Source organism: Seriola aureovittata, chromosome 23 (genome assembly GCF_021018895.1).
Source record: "Seriola aureovittata isolate HTS-2021-v1 ecotype China chromosome 23, ASM2101889v1, whole genome shotgun sequence".
NCBI lineage: Eukaryota > Metazoa > Chordata > Actinopteri > Carangiformes > Carangidae > Seriola > Seriola aureovittata.
The window spans coordinates 1406301-1418470 of record NC_079386.1 but is presented as its reverse complement, the minus strand read 5'-3'; the positions used below and the strand labels follow the sequence as shown (position 1 = coordinate 1418470).

The 12170-nt window shown below is 40.2% G+C and overlaps 1 protein-coding gene across 5 annotated transcripts in view; it reads right to left on the bottom strand.

The window, feature by feature from the left end:
• The window catches only part of afap1 (actin filament associated protein 1), a 58968-nt gene extending 48954 nt beyond the window's left edge, over window positions 1-10014 (bottom strand). For 4 of the 5 annotated variants that reach the window (XM_056369228.1, XM_056369232.1, XM_056369229.1 and 1 more), the window contains exon 1: window positions 9726-10014. In XM_056369228.1, coding sequence (XP_056225203.1) covers window positions 9726-9762 — 37 coding nt within the window. In that variant the 5' untranslated portion in view covers window positions 9763-10014. The remainder of the gene's footprint in view (window positions 1-9725) is intronic. The other variant, XM_056369233.1, reaches the window with a different exon arrangement.
• Between the last annotated feature and the right edge of the window lie 2156 nt (window positions 10015-12170).

Sequence of the window (12170 nt, the reverse complement as noted above, 5' to 3'; positions counted from 1 at the left end):
GAAGTTGTATTATACTGTATAATGTATGCTGCAGTGCAAAAATAATCAGTATTTCAGTTACACTTAAAATAAAGCTGTAGCTTGCCATCAGGGCAAGCAAGCTAAGCAGTGCTTGTCAAGCTGTCCTTGACTCAGTTTCCATCATTCTGAGATGAGGATATTGCGTGCAGTATATGCATGGAAACTAAACTTGTGCTTGAGTCGTCAGCTTTGAGGCATCATATTATTACACAAGTAGTGCAGCTTGTCTCAGACAGACAGCAAAGTCATGAGACAGGACAGGCCCTGAATTGAAGAGAGTTTCGCTACTACTGTCATGAAAAGGCTTGTTTAAGTCTGGTCCGTTTTTGTCGTTGGTGTATTAAACAGCTGCGGGGCAGGGGGAGATTGGGGGTTGCTTGTCTGTCTGTAAAAGTGACCGCACTTAAATAAAGTATAAGGGCAATACTTCTTTTACTTTAACAAACTGCTGAACTAAACTGTTTATACAGCTTTCTTGCTGGAAATGAAGACTATAGCGTATGGTGCCCATATGTTCAAAAAAATGTGCTGCCAGAAGGAGGAGCTCAAATAAAGTGCCTTTCTTTTGGAAGAGACAACTGGTCTGAAGCTCTTAATAAAAACATACAACAAATCATCTATGTCAGTGAAGCCTCAAGCCAATTAGAGCTAAATTCTGTAATCACAGAGGTGGTTCTCTGTTGCTGCATCCAGAGGAGAGTAACTGCAGCCACCTCATGCCGGGAACACACCGCCTGGCTGACGTCACTGACCGGCTGCGAAGAAGCACATGTGTGTGTTCACACTGACTACGTCTCTGCTGTTGCAGCTCTATCTCTCTACATAGAGTTTGCATGTTACTGGAATGTTGGATTTCTCTTCATTATAAATTAATTTCTGAAGTATTTTTGACAGCATATGTCAGTAAAATGTCACTTTCTCCACATGCAGCTGTTGAAAGACAGTTACACTGTGAGAGACACACTCCATAAAGAAATGGTTTTCCTAGTTTGCTGTGGAAGAGCTTGACTGGCCTGCACAGAGCACTAAACTCAACTGCATCCAACACTTTTGGGATGTACTGAAACACCGACTGTGTGCCAGGTCTTATCAGCTCACATCAGTGTTAGAGCTCAGCGATGCTCTTGTGGCTGAATGGGAGAGAAACCCTGCAGAGAATGTGCAGCAGATTAATGCGAATGGTTTTGAAATTAGATTTCCATGTAATTTCATGCTGTCCACATATTTTTTGCAATCCAGTAGTGTAATTGATGAGACCTGGGAATACAGTGACATTGAACGGGCAAGAAACATGAGCTGTGACATGATATAAAAAAAAAAGTCAACAGTTTATCCACATTATGCAAACTACTATTTAGGTAAAAGTGCAAGTAAGCACATCAAAAATATTGCAAATAATCAATTAGTTGATTAGTCTGTCAAAAAATAATTAAATGGAAATTGTTTTTTTAATTTCAAAAGTGTATTTGCACAACTTTTATATGTCATATATGACAGTAAATTCAATATATATGAGTTTTGGACTGTTAATGGACAAATCAAGCGATCTGAAGACATCACCTCAGGCTCCATGAGTGTTTTTCACAACTATTTGACATTTAATAGATTTAACGATTAATCAGTCAACGATTAATCAGAGACAATAATTGACAGATTAATTGATTATCATTAGTTGCAGCCTTGTAATAATATAGTTTATGTTGTTATGGATAAATAAGTATATTTATTGTTGGCTAATCCAGCAAACTGAATATCTGTTAAATAAAAGCACCATCACATGATGTAAACATTATATAAAAATCCAACATTGCTATAAAGCTCTCACTGGCATTGATTTGCAACATTGCCTACAACAGCTGATCCATCCAGAAATATTTAAGTAACCACAACCTTGGCACAAACAACAGCAAAATCTCTGACATCTGACAAATGTCTTATAATGTATGTATTCTCTTTTCAACTGACCCTAGTTAATCATGTTGTAATCAACTAAAATTATCCTTTAAATGAGCTTTAAGTAAAAAGTCTAATAGTACTATCACTAAAAGACCTCAGAGCAACACTTCCAAAAAGTTTTGGAATAATCTTTAAACTTCACGGTCACATGGAAGCATCATTAATCACATCAACCAATCTGTCTGTTTCTATTCAAAGGTCAAATCAACAAAGCAATGACATCCCCACTGTAGTGCTACACACTCACACACACTCCATGCCTGGTTTTATATTACAGTGAGGACGGCCAAGCACTCTTTACTGCACCATTTACTGTTTCATAGAGCTTTGTGCAACCTGTGCGATACTTTACCTCCACTAGGGTGGTCACAAAGCTAAACCTTGTGTGTATGTGTGTGTGTGTGTGTGTGTGTGTGCGTGCGTGCGTGCGTGTGCATCATTAAAAACCTAAAGCAAGTTCTACAGATCACCGAGGACGGCAAGGTAAAATGAAGTGGCGTGAAGCGGGAAGGACCACCCTTAAACATGCCCTGAGGGCGAGCAGAAAAATACCTCATTGTGCAAACAAACCACCCACACCCCTTCTTCAAAAACTAATTTCTTTCTTCCCCCCTTTGTCTGTTGTTCAACTAGCTCCTTCACTTTCACTTTCTTCATTGTCAATATTTCACTCCAACTCTCTCGTGTTATATCTCTGTCTATTGCACCTTAATTAGTATCTGCAGATAAATCTGCGCCTTCTTACCCATTATATATGAAAACATACAGTTTTATGCACTAGCCAAACTACATGTGTTCTTGTACAAATATACCAGAGCAGCTGTCATTTACATGTGTTAACACATTTTGGTCAGTTTTAACAAACGTGTCACAAATACTTTCAATTATGTTCATGTGAAATGTATTCTCAGCAGTATAATTTACCTCTAACCACATTTGCTGTGTCAACACTAGGCTTGCATGACAAATGATGGCAGTTCTTTCCAAAAAAAAAAAAAAAAAAACATTAATCCCTACACCCACACACAGACACATAGAGACAAATACAACCTTCTAAAAACACCTAGACAAGTCAGAGGGATGTTTTCACTGCAAGCTATTCACACTTCCCGGAGCTCAGAACAAAGGGGGTTTTCCTGGGTGCGGTGTATGTGTGTGTGTGTTTGTGCAAGGCAACGGGGTCATGTTTGGGTCTTGCAGAGAACTTGAGACCCTGCGGCTCCGTTGTTATTGTCAGTACAAAAATGCTTAGCCAGGTTAGAGGGAGGGGGGCTTTCTGCGCTCTTCCCAGAATTCAGCTGTTATGATTGACAGCACACTGACAGACACTATCGCACTCTGTGTATGTGTCTGTGTGTTTCGGGTGTCCATGTCTTGTTACTAACATCATCTTTAACACTTTAGGGATGTCTTCAGTCCTGACCTTTGACAAGCTTTCACATCAGGATCTGCCTCAACACACAGCTTACAAGACTTTGCGTGACAGACACACAGAGTGGGCCACTAGTTTCTGTTTACACCACTGTAAGTATGATGGGATCCCTGGCGGCAAAAATTCAAACCATATACTGTACATTCAAAATGAAAATTTGAAATAATTTGCAAAGGTTTACAATTTTCCATTATATTTCCACACTGACACTCTACTTTATCAATCCAAACTGCCATGAACATGTATACAATCAATAACATTCCACATAATAGGATTTCTGTGTAGCCTCTCTTATTCAAAAATGATCAATAAATGGCATCCCTAACTGAGACATAAAGTGATATGGCCATGAGCAGAAAGACTAAGAACTGGGCAAAACAGTTCAAAAGGTCAAAGCCAACAACAAAGCAAAGCCAGTCTGGTTGGGGTGATGTGAACATGACAAACAAGCTCGGGTATTTGTCTAAAAAACTTATTTGGGTGTTTATTTAGGGAATATAATTAGAGAAGAACATTTTTGTTACAGTAAATCTACAAAGCATCTACATCTAAAGACGAATCAGAACATTGCAAGCCTTCTATATTGCACGCAATGCTAGGTTAAATTAGCAAACGTTAAATCTGCTGCTCTAAGCTATAAGTAATTAAATTGACTGTATAGGACGTGCAGATAGCATTAGTTTTCCATTTCCAAGTGGTAGCGCCTGGTGTGCTTCACTGCTGGAGGTGATAGATCCCTCCCCCAGGCTTAACAGACTGTTGACACAGCCAATGGATGCATGAGAAACCTGAACCACATAATGAGCCAACCATCAACCAGCCAATCATTGTTGGTGAGCACTTTCTGTGGTTCTGGGAAATTTTATTGTACTGTGGGTTGACTGTTACAGTAAGATGGTGGTTGTTGTTAATTGAAGTTGGTTTATGGTCTGGCATCGTCATGGTTACTGCTTCCAATGAGCCACCAAAGCAAATCACGGCATCACTGAAAGGCTTTAATTTGCATAATATACACATGATTATATAAGAGCGACACACAGGCAAATTGAAGGACTACCATCAGACCAAAAAGGGGCTTAATATTTTGCTAAATATTTAGCTTTTCATACATTTTTCACCAAAAAAGTTGATCCTTGGTGTATCATATTGTTCTTACCAAAGCAAAGGAATGTCAGCTGGAAAACACTCCAAGTCATTACTATTTAGCATGGAAGATCCAGTCTACAGTCCATCAAAAATAATTGTCTTGCTTATATTTCTTACTCAGGGTAGTCATGATGAGAATTTCTCCTCATTTGCATTTTGATGATAACATAAAAGCATCATATGCACTTTTTTTGCATCATTTCGCGGCTTTGCTTGAAGTTTTCGCGACAATTAGTGCTGTCGTTTTATCACCCAGCCCTATATATACTGTATTTATATATATATATATGTATCGGCCGATATATCGATATCGGAATTTTTTAAACCACAAATATCGGTATCAGCATCTACGGTCGGGCTCTAGATTACATATTCTATTCCTTGAATAGGAAAAGCCTTACGTACTGGTTCATTTGTTCTGCAGTATTGGTGTGAAGGCTGTGAAAGTTGTGCAATATTACCAGTCATGAATGTTTCATAAAGGGTTTGTAAAACCTCGACTTGGATGAGCACCAACTGAGAGGGAGAGTTATGAACAGATCTGAGGACGGGCAATGCTGCATTAGTTTGTGATGAAAGACAAGCTGTCTTGCTCTCTCCCCTTTTCTCAAGTCTGTAATTATGAGGTTTGTGTGTTTTCTTCGTTCCATTGGACATGCCAAGTGAACATCACAGAGTGGGGCTGATTGCTATCAAACAGTACAGGTGGTTCACTGTACAAGCAGATGTTTCACCGACCACAAACACACATCTGCAAAACCCTGATCTGAAGAAGGGGAGGAGGAAATGGGGTGGGGGCAGTGCTGACAGCAGTTTGAAGAAGATATGAGAGAGGAGGAGGACACAGCAGGGACGTTTTAAGTTTCCTAACTTATTACGATGGCACTAGTTTAGACACAAACCTTTAGCAGTGCTAAATCATTTTTTGTTGCCACTTACATATAAAGACCAAAAGATTTAATAGAGTGTGTTTACATGCACAATAGTATCCTGGTTATGACTGGGTTTTTGGAGAGTCCTGGTTATGTTTTGCACATGTAAACAACTTTTCCCAGTTTTGAGAAACCTGGTTAAACTACCTGGAGTACTACGACAGAGACCAGGAAACACCTCATCCAGTTTTCCGATTCCTTTCGTAGTGGCCGAGATGGTGAGAAATCAAGACACACCTGCAGACATGTGATCAGAAACCTGGATACTGTTATGATCATATGAAACCCAGGTATTTCGTGTTCCATGTATACACCATATCCCAAATATAATCAAAAACAAGATAAGGGTCACAACCAGGGTACTAATGTACATGTAAACAGGTTTATTTGCATTCATGTTAATGGTTGACTCATAACTAGCATATAAAAATGTGTCAATTTAAGTCAACACAGAAAATCACAGCGACGCTGGCTCTATTCAAGAGAAAGAAACTAATTTATGCCCAAAAGGTTGCTAGATTTGACATTAAATGTTTTACTGAATAAAGTCTTATGAGGTATCACAATTACAAACTGAAACAAAACAGACAAATATGATTCTGGTGGGTTTACCCTCCACTACATACTCATCTTAGTCCCATTCATGCTAACCTCTGCGGTAAAACCAATGTGTCGTACGCTGACCTATGCAAGTGTATAACACCCATGGGAATCTGAGGTCTGCAAGGATGTGTAAATCTTCACACTGATAGAATACAACTGGCTGCACACACTGGTCTGCCTGGTCTTATGCCAGTAGTCCTCTATCTTTAGATGCTCAAACTGTCCTGACTGTCAACCATTACATCCCGCCTCCAGTACCAGACCGCCTTGCACCCCCCCCCCCCCCCCCCCGGTAACTAGACAAGCAGAGGCAAACACAAGTCAGAACTTGGCATAACACTCACATAAACACATGGAAATTACACATGCCAACACATTATGTGCTCACGAGTGCATCCATTTCTCCAAATCTATTCCTCAGCCATTCCTTTGTTGTGGTTGTTGTCTCGACTGGAGAACCTCCCTTAATCTGCCAGACCTCATGCTATGTGAACCCCCACACACTCTACATCACCTCCACTAAATTAGCTATGCCACACCCCCCCATCATGGCACGCCACCAACGCAGCTTTGGTCTTGTAATCCTAAAAGCTTTGTCCAAGACAGACAGCATAACAAGCTAACAGGCTCATCCTATTACAAGAATAAGCCTATTAAAAACGCCTGGTGAGGCTCATCAGAAGCGATCATCTCCTAATGGACCCAAATTACCAAGGTAACCATCAATGCCAAGACTAAATAACACTATTTCAACTGTTAGTTTTACATTTTGAGGCAGGAGTCCAAATGTTAATGCTTGGTTGATGATGTTATATCAGTAGGCTGGTTGCCAGTTCATTTAAGCCATATGAAACTGTGCTATTTGGCATAAGTCAAGGTCTTCTGGATTGTGCTCTAGCTTGGCCTGATATCCTCATCCTTCTTCCACTGTTTTTCCAGATGGATATTGACACAGGGAGAAGGCTGGGAGGGCTATGATTAGTCCGCCCGAAATTAAAGTCTCTGTTCCCGCATGCCAGCTTACTGACAGGCCAGCTTTGGAGGGAAGGAGGGAGAGATTACAAACTAATTTCTCCTCATCTCTCCTCTCCACTCCTGGGATCTGTCTTCCCCCTGCCACCAAAAAGAAGGGGCTCACGTCTGACAGACAAAACCTTTTAAACTTCAATCATCATTGGGGCAAATGGGAGTTCTGAACAAGGTGGAGAGACAGAGAAGGAAAGCAACCCCCTGACTCTAAAGCAGGATCAACTGGGCCAGAACAGTGACATCATGTACCCATTCTGCCCACATCACTAACACCCCAATTAATTGCTCATCAACGCAGGGTTTCTCTGAGGAAAGCTGCTAAATGTAATAAAATAAGTGGCAATAAACAATTTAACACATTTTTGCCCTCAAAACATGGTAGTGGGAGTCCGTTTGAGCGAGGACTTGCTGGGACATTTGGACAATTGTTGTGATTATCTGCTTCAAAAGTAACACCAAGGTAACCATCATTGCCAAGACTAAATAGCACTGATTGGTTGGTGGTTATTAATATGCAGTGAGTACAATGTGGCTTTATTTCATTGCATTACATTACAATGTATCTACTATCACTAATATAAACCAAAAAAAGAGATTGAGGCCTTAAGTAATGGCTTTTCCCCTAAAACGTGCTGTCCTCATTCCTATGAATGGACCTCGGAAAACAGGGTAAACTTGCTGGGTTAACCATCTATTACATACCTGCATATTGTATGTCTTGAACTCACACTGTTTAAACCCTCATCCAAATCCCAAACCAAAACATGATCTGCTACTTTCTCATGTGCTGCTAAGACAAGATTACAACCCCTGTACACAATGGATGTCTGTCAGAACCTCACCAAGTGCTGGGCAGAGAAGCACCGCCGGGCTACCTGATACCCAGCAGCTGCTAGCAGAGGTCCTGTTATTGTAGGACTCCATGCACTGCCGCAAGCAAGAGACATTGGAGATATGGAGCCTTTGTGTTGTCATTCTAGGATCATGTTAGCAAACCTCTGGTTGCAGTGTGGCGTTACCTCAACGATGAACTGTGTACTATGTGACTTGGCACTGGTATCTTAAATTGAGCTGTGTAATCTGATAGAAAATAAGCTAAGTGCATGAATAGCAATGCTTTCAATAACTTTTATGAATAGACCCATAGAGGTGGATGGACTATGAAAGAGACTAAGAAAAGAGACTAAGAAAATAAAAGACCCTTACCACTGGACATATACATAAATTCGATTTATTTAATCTCATTAGCATTTAAGTGAGCCTAGAAGTCTAACTAAAGGCCAAAAGGGTGGCCAGACTGACTGAGGTAGGTTTTCCTGTCTCCTGCTCTGGGTGCTAGGACAGAAGCCCCATGTTCATACCCTACAGGTCAGATAAAAGTGTACAGAGTGCAGAGTACAGAGAATGGCTCCAGCAGAGTTTCTTAGCATTACTTACAGTAATTTATATGAATCTTACTCATGCCATATTTTATGTTTCACTGAAGCTTGTGTTAATAGGTTAAGAAGGTTTAATAATAGGTTTTGTTGATATATCCGGATCTGTTGTCTAGCAATTATGAGGTAATGACAAACAGACTTGTTTCTCAAGATACAAGAAAGATGATGACAACTTTAACAACTAACTAAGAAAAAATTAACTAAAAAAGAAAGCATTAGTTTTCACATTGGGAGTCAGTGAAGGTAAAGAGGACTCTTGCTCTGTTGTATGTTCCATCCAGTCAGTCAAGTGAGTACTGCAAGTTCATGTGGCTCTCCTGTTAATCCTATGATCATTCCACCAAATTCCACTGTGGTAGGTAGCAGCAATGAGCAGCCTGAACTACGCCTTAAAGTTTCTGTTTAATCAATTTAAGTGCTACATGGAATGCTTAGCTCATGAAAAAGGTCAAGGTCTGAACTCCTCACAACAAAAGTATCAAAAGGTCCTGCTTCACATTTATCAGGGATACATTTTTTGCAGTAAGTAAAGCCACATTAAATTGGCAGATGACTGAATGGAGTTTGGCGTGAAGTTCATACTACATGGACACTTGACAACTGACCACAACCCTAACGACAATGTCAGGAGCCAACTGTCTCGCCACAGTGTCTCCCCCTTGACTCCCTCCCTCTAATCCCCTCCCTGTCTGTGAGAGAAACTAGCCTACCTTTTATAAACACTGCTCCTTTCAAACTTTTTTTCAGCTGAATTTCACCACAGGCTCTTTCCAGCGCGTGCGTAAAGTGCAGGCGTGCGCTCGTGCTTCGAGTGATGCAACTTTAAAATGAATTTTGATATTAAACCATTACTTATGGCGGACAATCCACCAGAGAAAAATTATTATGTCTAAATGTTAACATGAACAAACTTCAAGTACATTCAAATAACAGGAATACCAAACCAACTATCGACTAATAGCCTAGCAAGCGAGATGGAAATATCGGCAACAAACTGCCACTGTAAACTATGCTAGCGGCTCATGAAAAACCAAACTTCCATAATTATTAAAGGGATGCTCTGTGTGATACAGAGCAATAAATTCACTGTAAACTCTATTCCTGTAAATGAAGAACGGAACAGTGATTTTTCGTGGTCAGAAAAAAGCCGCAGGTTGAGCCACTCACCCCTACTGGTCGTGAACAGAACAGGGTCGCTCCTCATCGTGAAGTGATCCTCATCTAATCCGCCCGACAACGCACACAGGAGCAGGCGCGTGCCCAACAGCTCCTCGGAAGAAGTAAAAATCCCCACACACCGACTTTGTGCCGTTTTCTGTCTCCTGTTTCAACCTCCGCTTATTCCCTTTCTACCAAGCCGACCACTGGAACGTCTCTCCTTCTCTTTCAAACTTTTTCTCCGGATCTGTCTCCTCCTCCTTACTTTCCCTTCTCCAAATGTCTCTCTATCCCACCCGCTCTCTCTCCCTCAAACTGCCTGCATGGATAGTTATGCTGTGTTTAAAGAATGTCGGAAAAAAGGAATTCCCTCCCCGGATTATGGAGTTATCACTTTTTTAACGTACATAAACGCGTTAGACTGTTGAATTATACTTGACTTGGTTTCAAATCCCTTAACTGTTCAGATTCAACTAATTTTTGCATCTTGGCATGACGGGATGTTATTTTTGCTTTGGTTTTTTTTTTTGTGCTTTTCAGTTTTCAGTGTTTATTACTATATCAAGTGCTCACCTACTCTATTAAAAATGATGTAGTTTATAAGACCTTAATATAGACCTATATTTAATATTATTATTCATAACACTAATAGATTAGTATCATTTGAAAAATAAACACTACTACTACACTGAGTCTTTTGAAAAACCTCTGAAACGTTGCAAGAGTTTGGTCTATCAACATGAATTCGCCCCCTGTAGCTTCAGATTGGTCATAACTAGCTTTAATTACACTTAGAGAAGCCACATACAGGAGAAAAGGAGAGAGACATGTAAAGAGAGAGAGAGGCTAGCTTCCAACCATTAGCATAAGCCACACACCCCCAACCCTCTCTCCCAAGGGGGAAGCAAGAGCCAGTCTGAGTTCAACATCCCATCTGCCACCAGGAGAGGAAAAGGAGGAGGGGGGGAGAGAGAGGAGAGGTAGAGATTATTAAGGGGGAGTCAGCCTGAGGCTACCCAGTGCTGCGTTACACTTTTTTTTTCTTCACGACTGCACTTTTTCAGTGGGGAACATGAGACTGAGGGAGGGAACAGTGTGGAGAGAAAGAATAATGACCTGGGTCACCTTTCAGTTCCACCCGTTCCACAGGATGGCTGATCTTGTATAAGGATAATCACCATAATGTGTGGTGACTTTAATTTGATGAAACTTTATTTTATAAAGATTGTTTAAGTTGATAATTGTAAAACAGTTAATGTGGGGAATATTGAGTTCAAAGATGATACATTCCATTTGAATATTTGATTTGTGAAGTAATAAGTACAGAATTTAATTTAGAGGCCAAAAGCCTTTTGTTGTATATAAATGCACTTCATTATTTCGTAATATTGCCTAGGGGCGAAAAAAAAGGCAATGATTTGAGAAATTAGCTAGTTCTTGGTGTAAGCAGCCAAGTTGTTACCCTTCATTATTATGAGCTAACATGTATTCCCCTTTATCTATCAGTAAAGGAGGATGTCTGATTTCTCATCTCATCATTTTGAAAGTAGTTAGACTAAGCTACAACATGTTCCTGTAACTGATAGTTCTGGATGTAACGTGTGTGTGTGTGTGTGTATGTGTGTGTGTGTGTGTTGTGTGTGTGTGGGGCACTGTGTAGTTCATTAATCACGGATTTTCTGTGGTATGTTGCAGGGTAACAAGGCTCTGCACTGTATGGCTTTTTATTGCCTCAATGCATCATCCTCATGTAAAAGTCCCACTGAGGAAGAGTAAGTGTATATGAATATGAATCCATTTATTTTTCATAATTCATTGTCTCAAGTGTCCTTGTGATAGAAAATGTATTAAAAGAGTAAAGAGTGGAAAGTGTCAGGAGTGGTAAGAATTGAGTCTCCTACTAACAGTTAATATTGATTCATTTAACCAATGACCATATTCTTAACGATAGTTGCTTAAACTTAACGACACCTTAAGGAGAGTGGTGGCACATTAGAGAGCACTAATACAGATCATTTTTATATAAGGCCCTTATGCTTTTTGGCAATGGCAAATGACCTGTTTTATTCTTTATGTTGAATAACCTGCTGCAAACTTCACCCTGACTAACATGCAATGGAATGATCATTAACACTGACATATCATTACCTTATAAAGTTGTTACGTCTTTTTTTTCAGTCCCCTTCTAACTCCATCCCCACCCACATCCTGAGCCCTTTACCTGTTCAATGCTGCACTATGTTTACCAGCTAACTAATGTTGCCCGTCGGTCGTTACGTGCTAGAGTTAGCATCCACCGGGTTTTATCAGTAGTTGCTTGCAACATCTGAAAACAATGTTGATGAGAGAAGAATCTGTGGTCTGACATTTGACTGCTTTCACTTGCACATAGTCGTTTGATCAATTGTTTAATTTATATTGATTAGTGCAGCTTTAATTTCTGTGTATTGGACC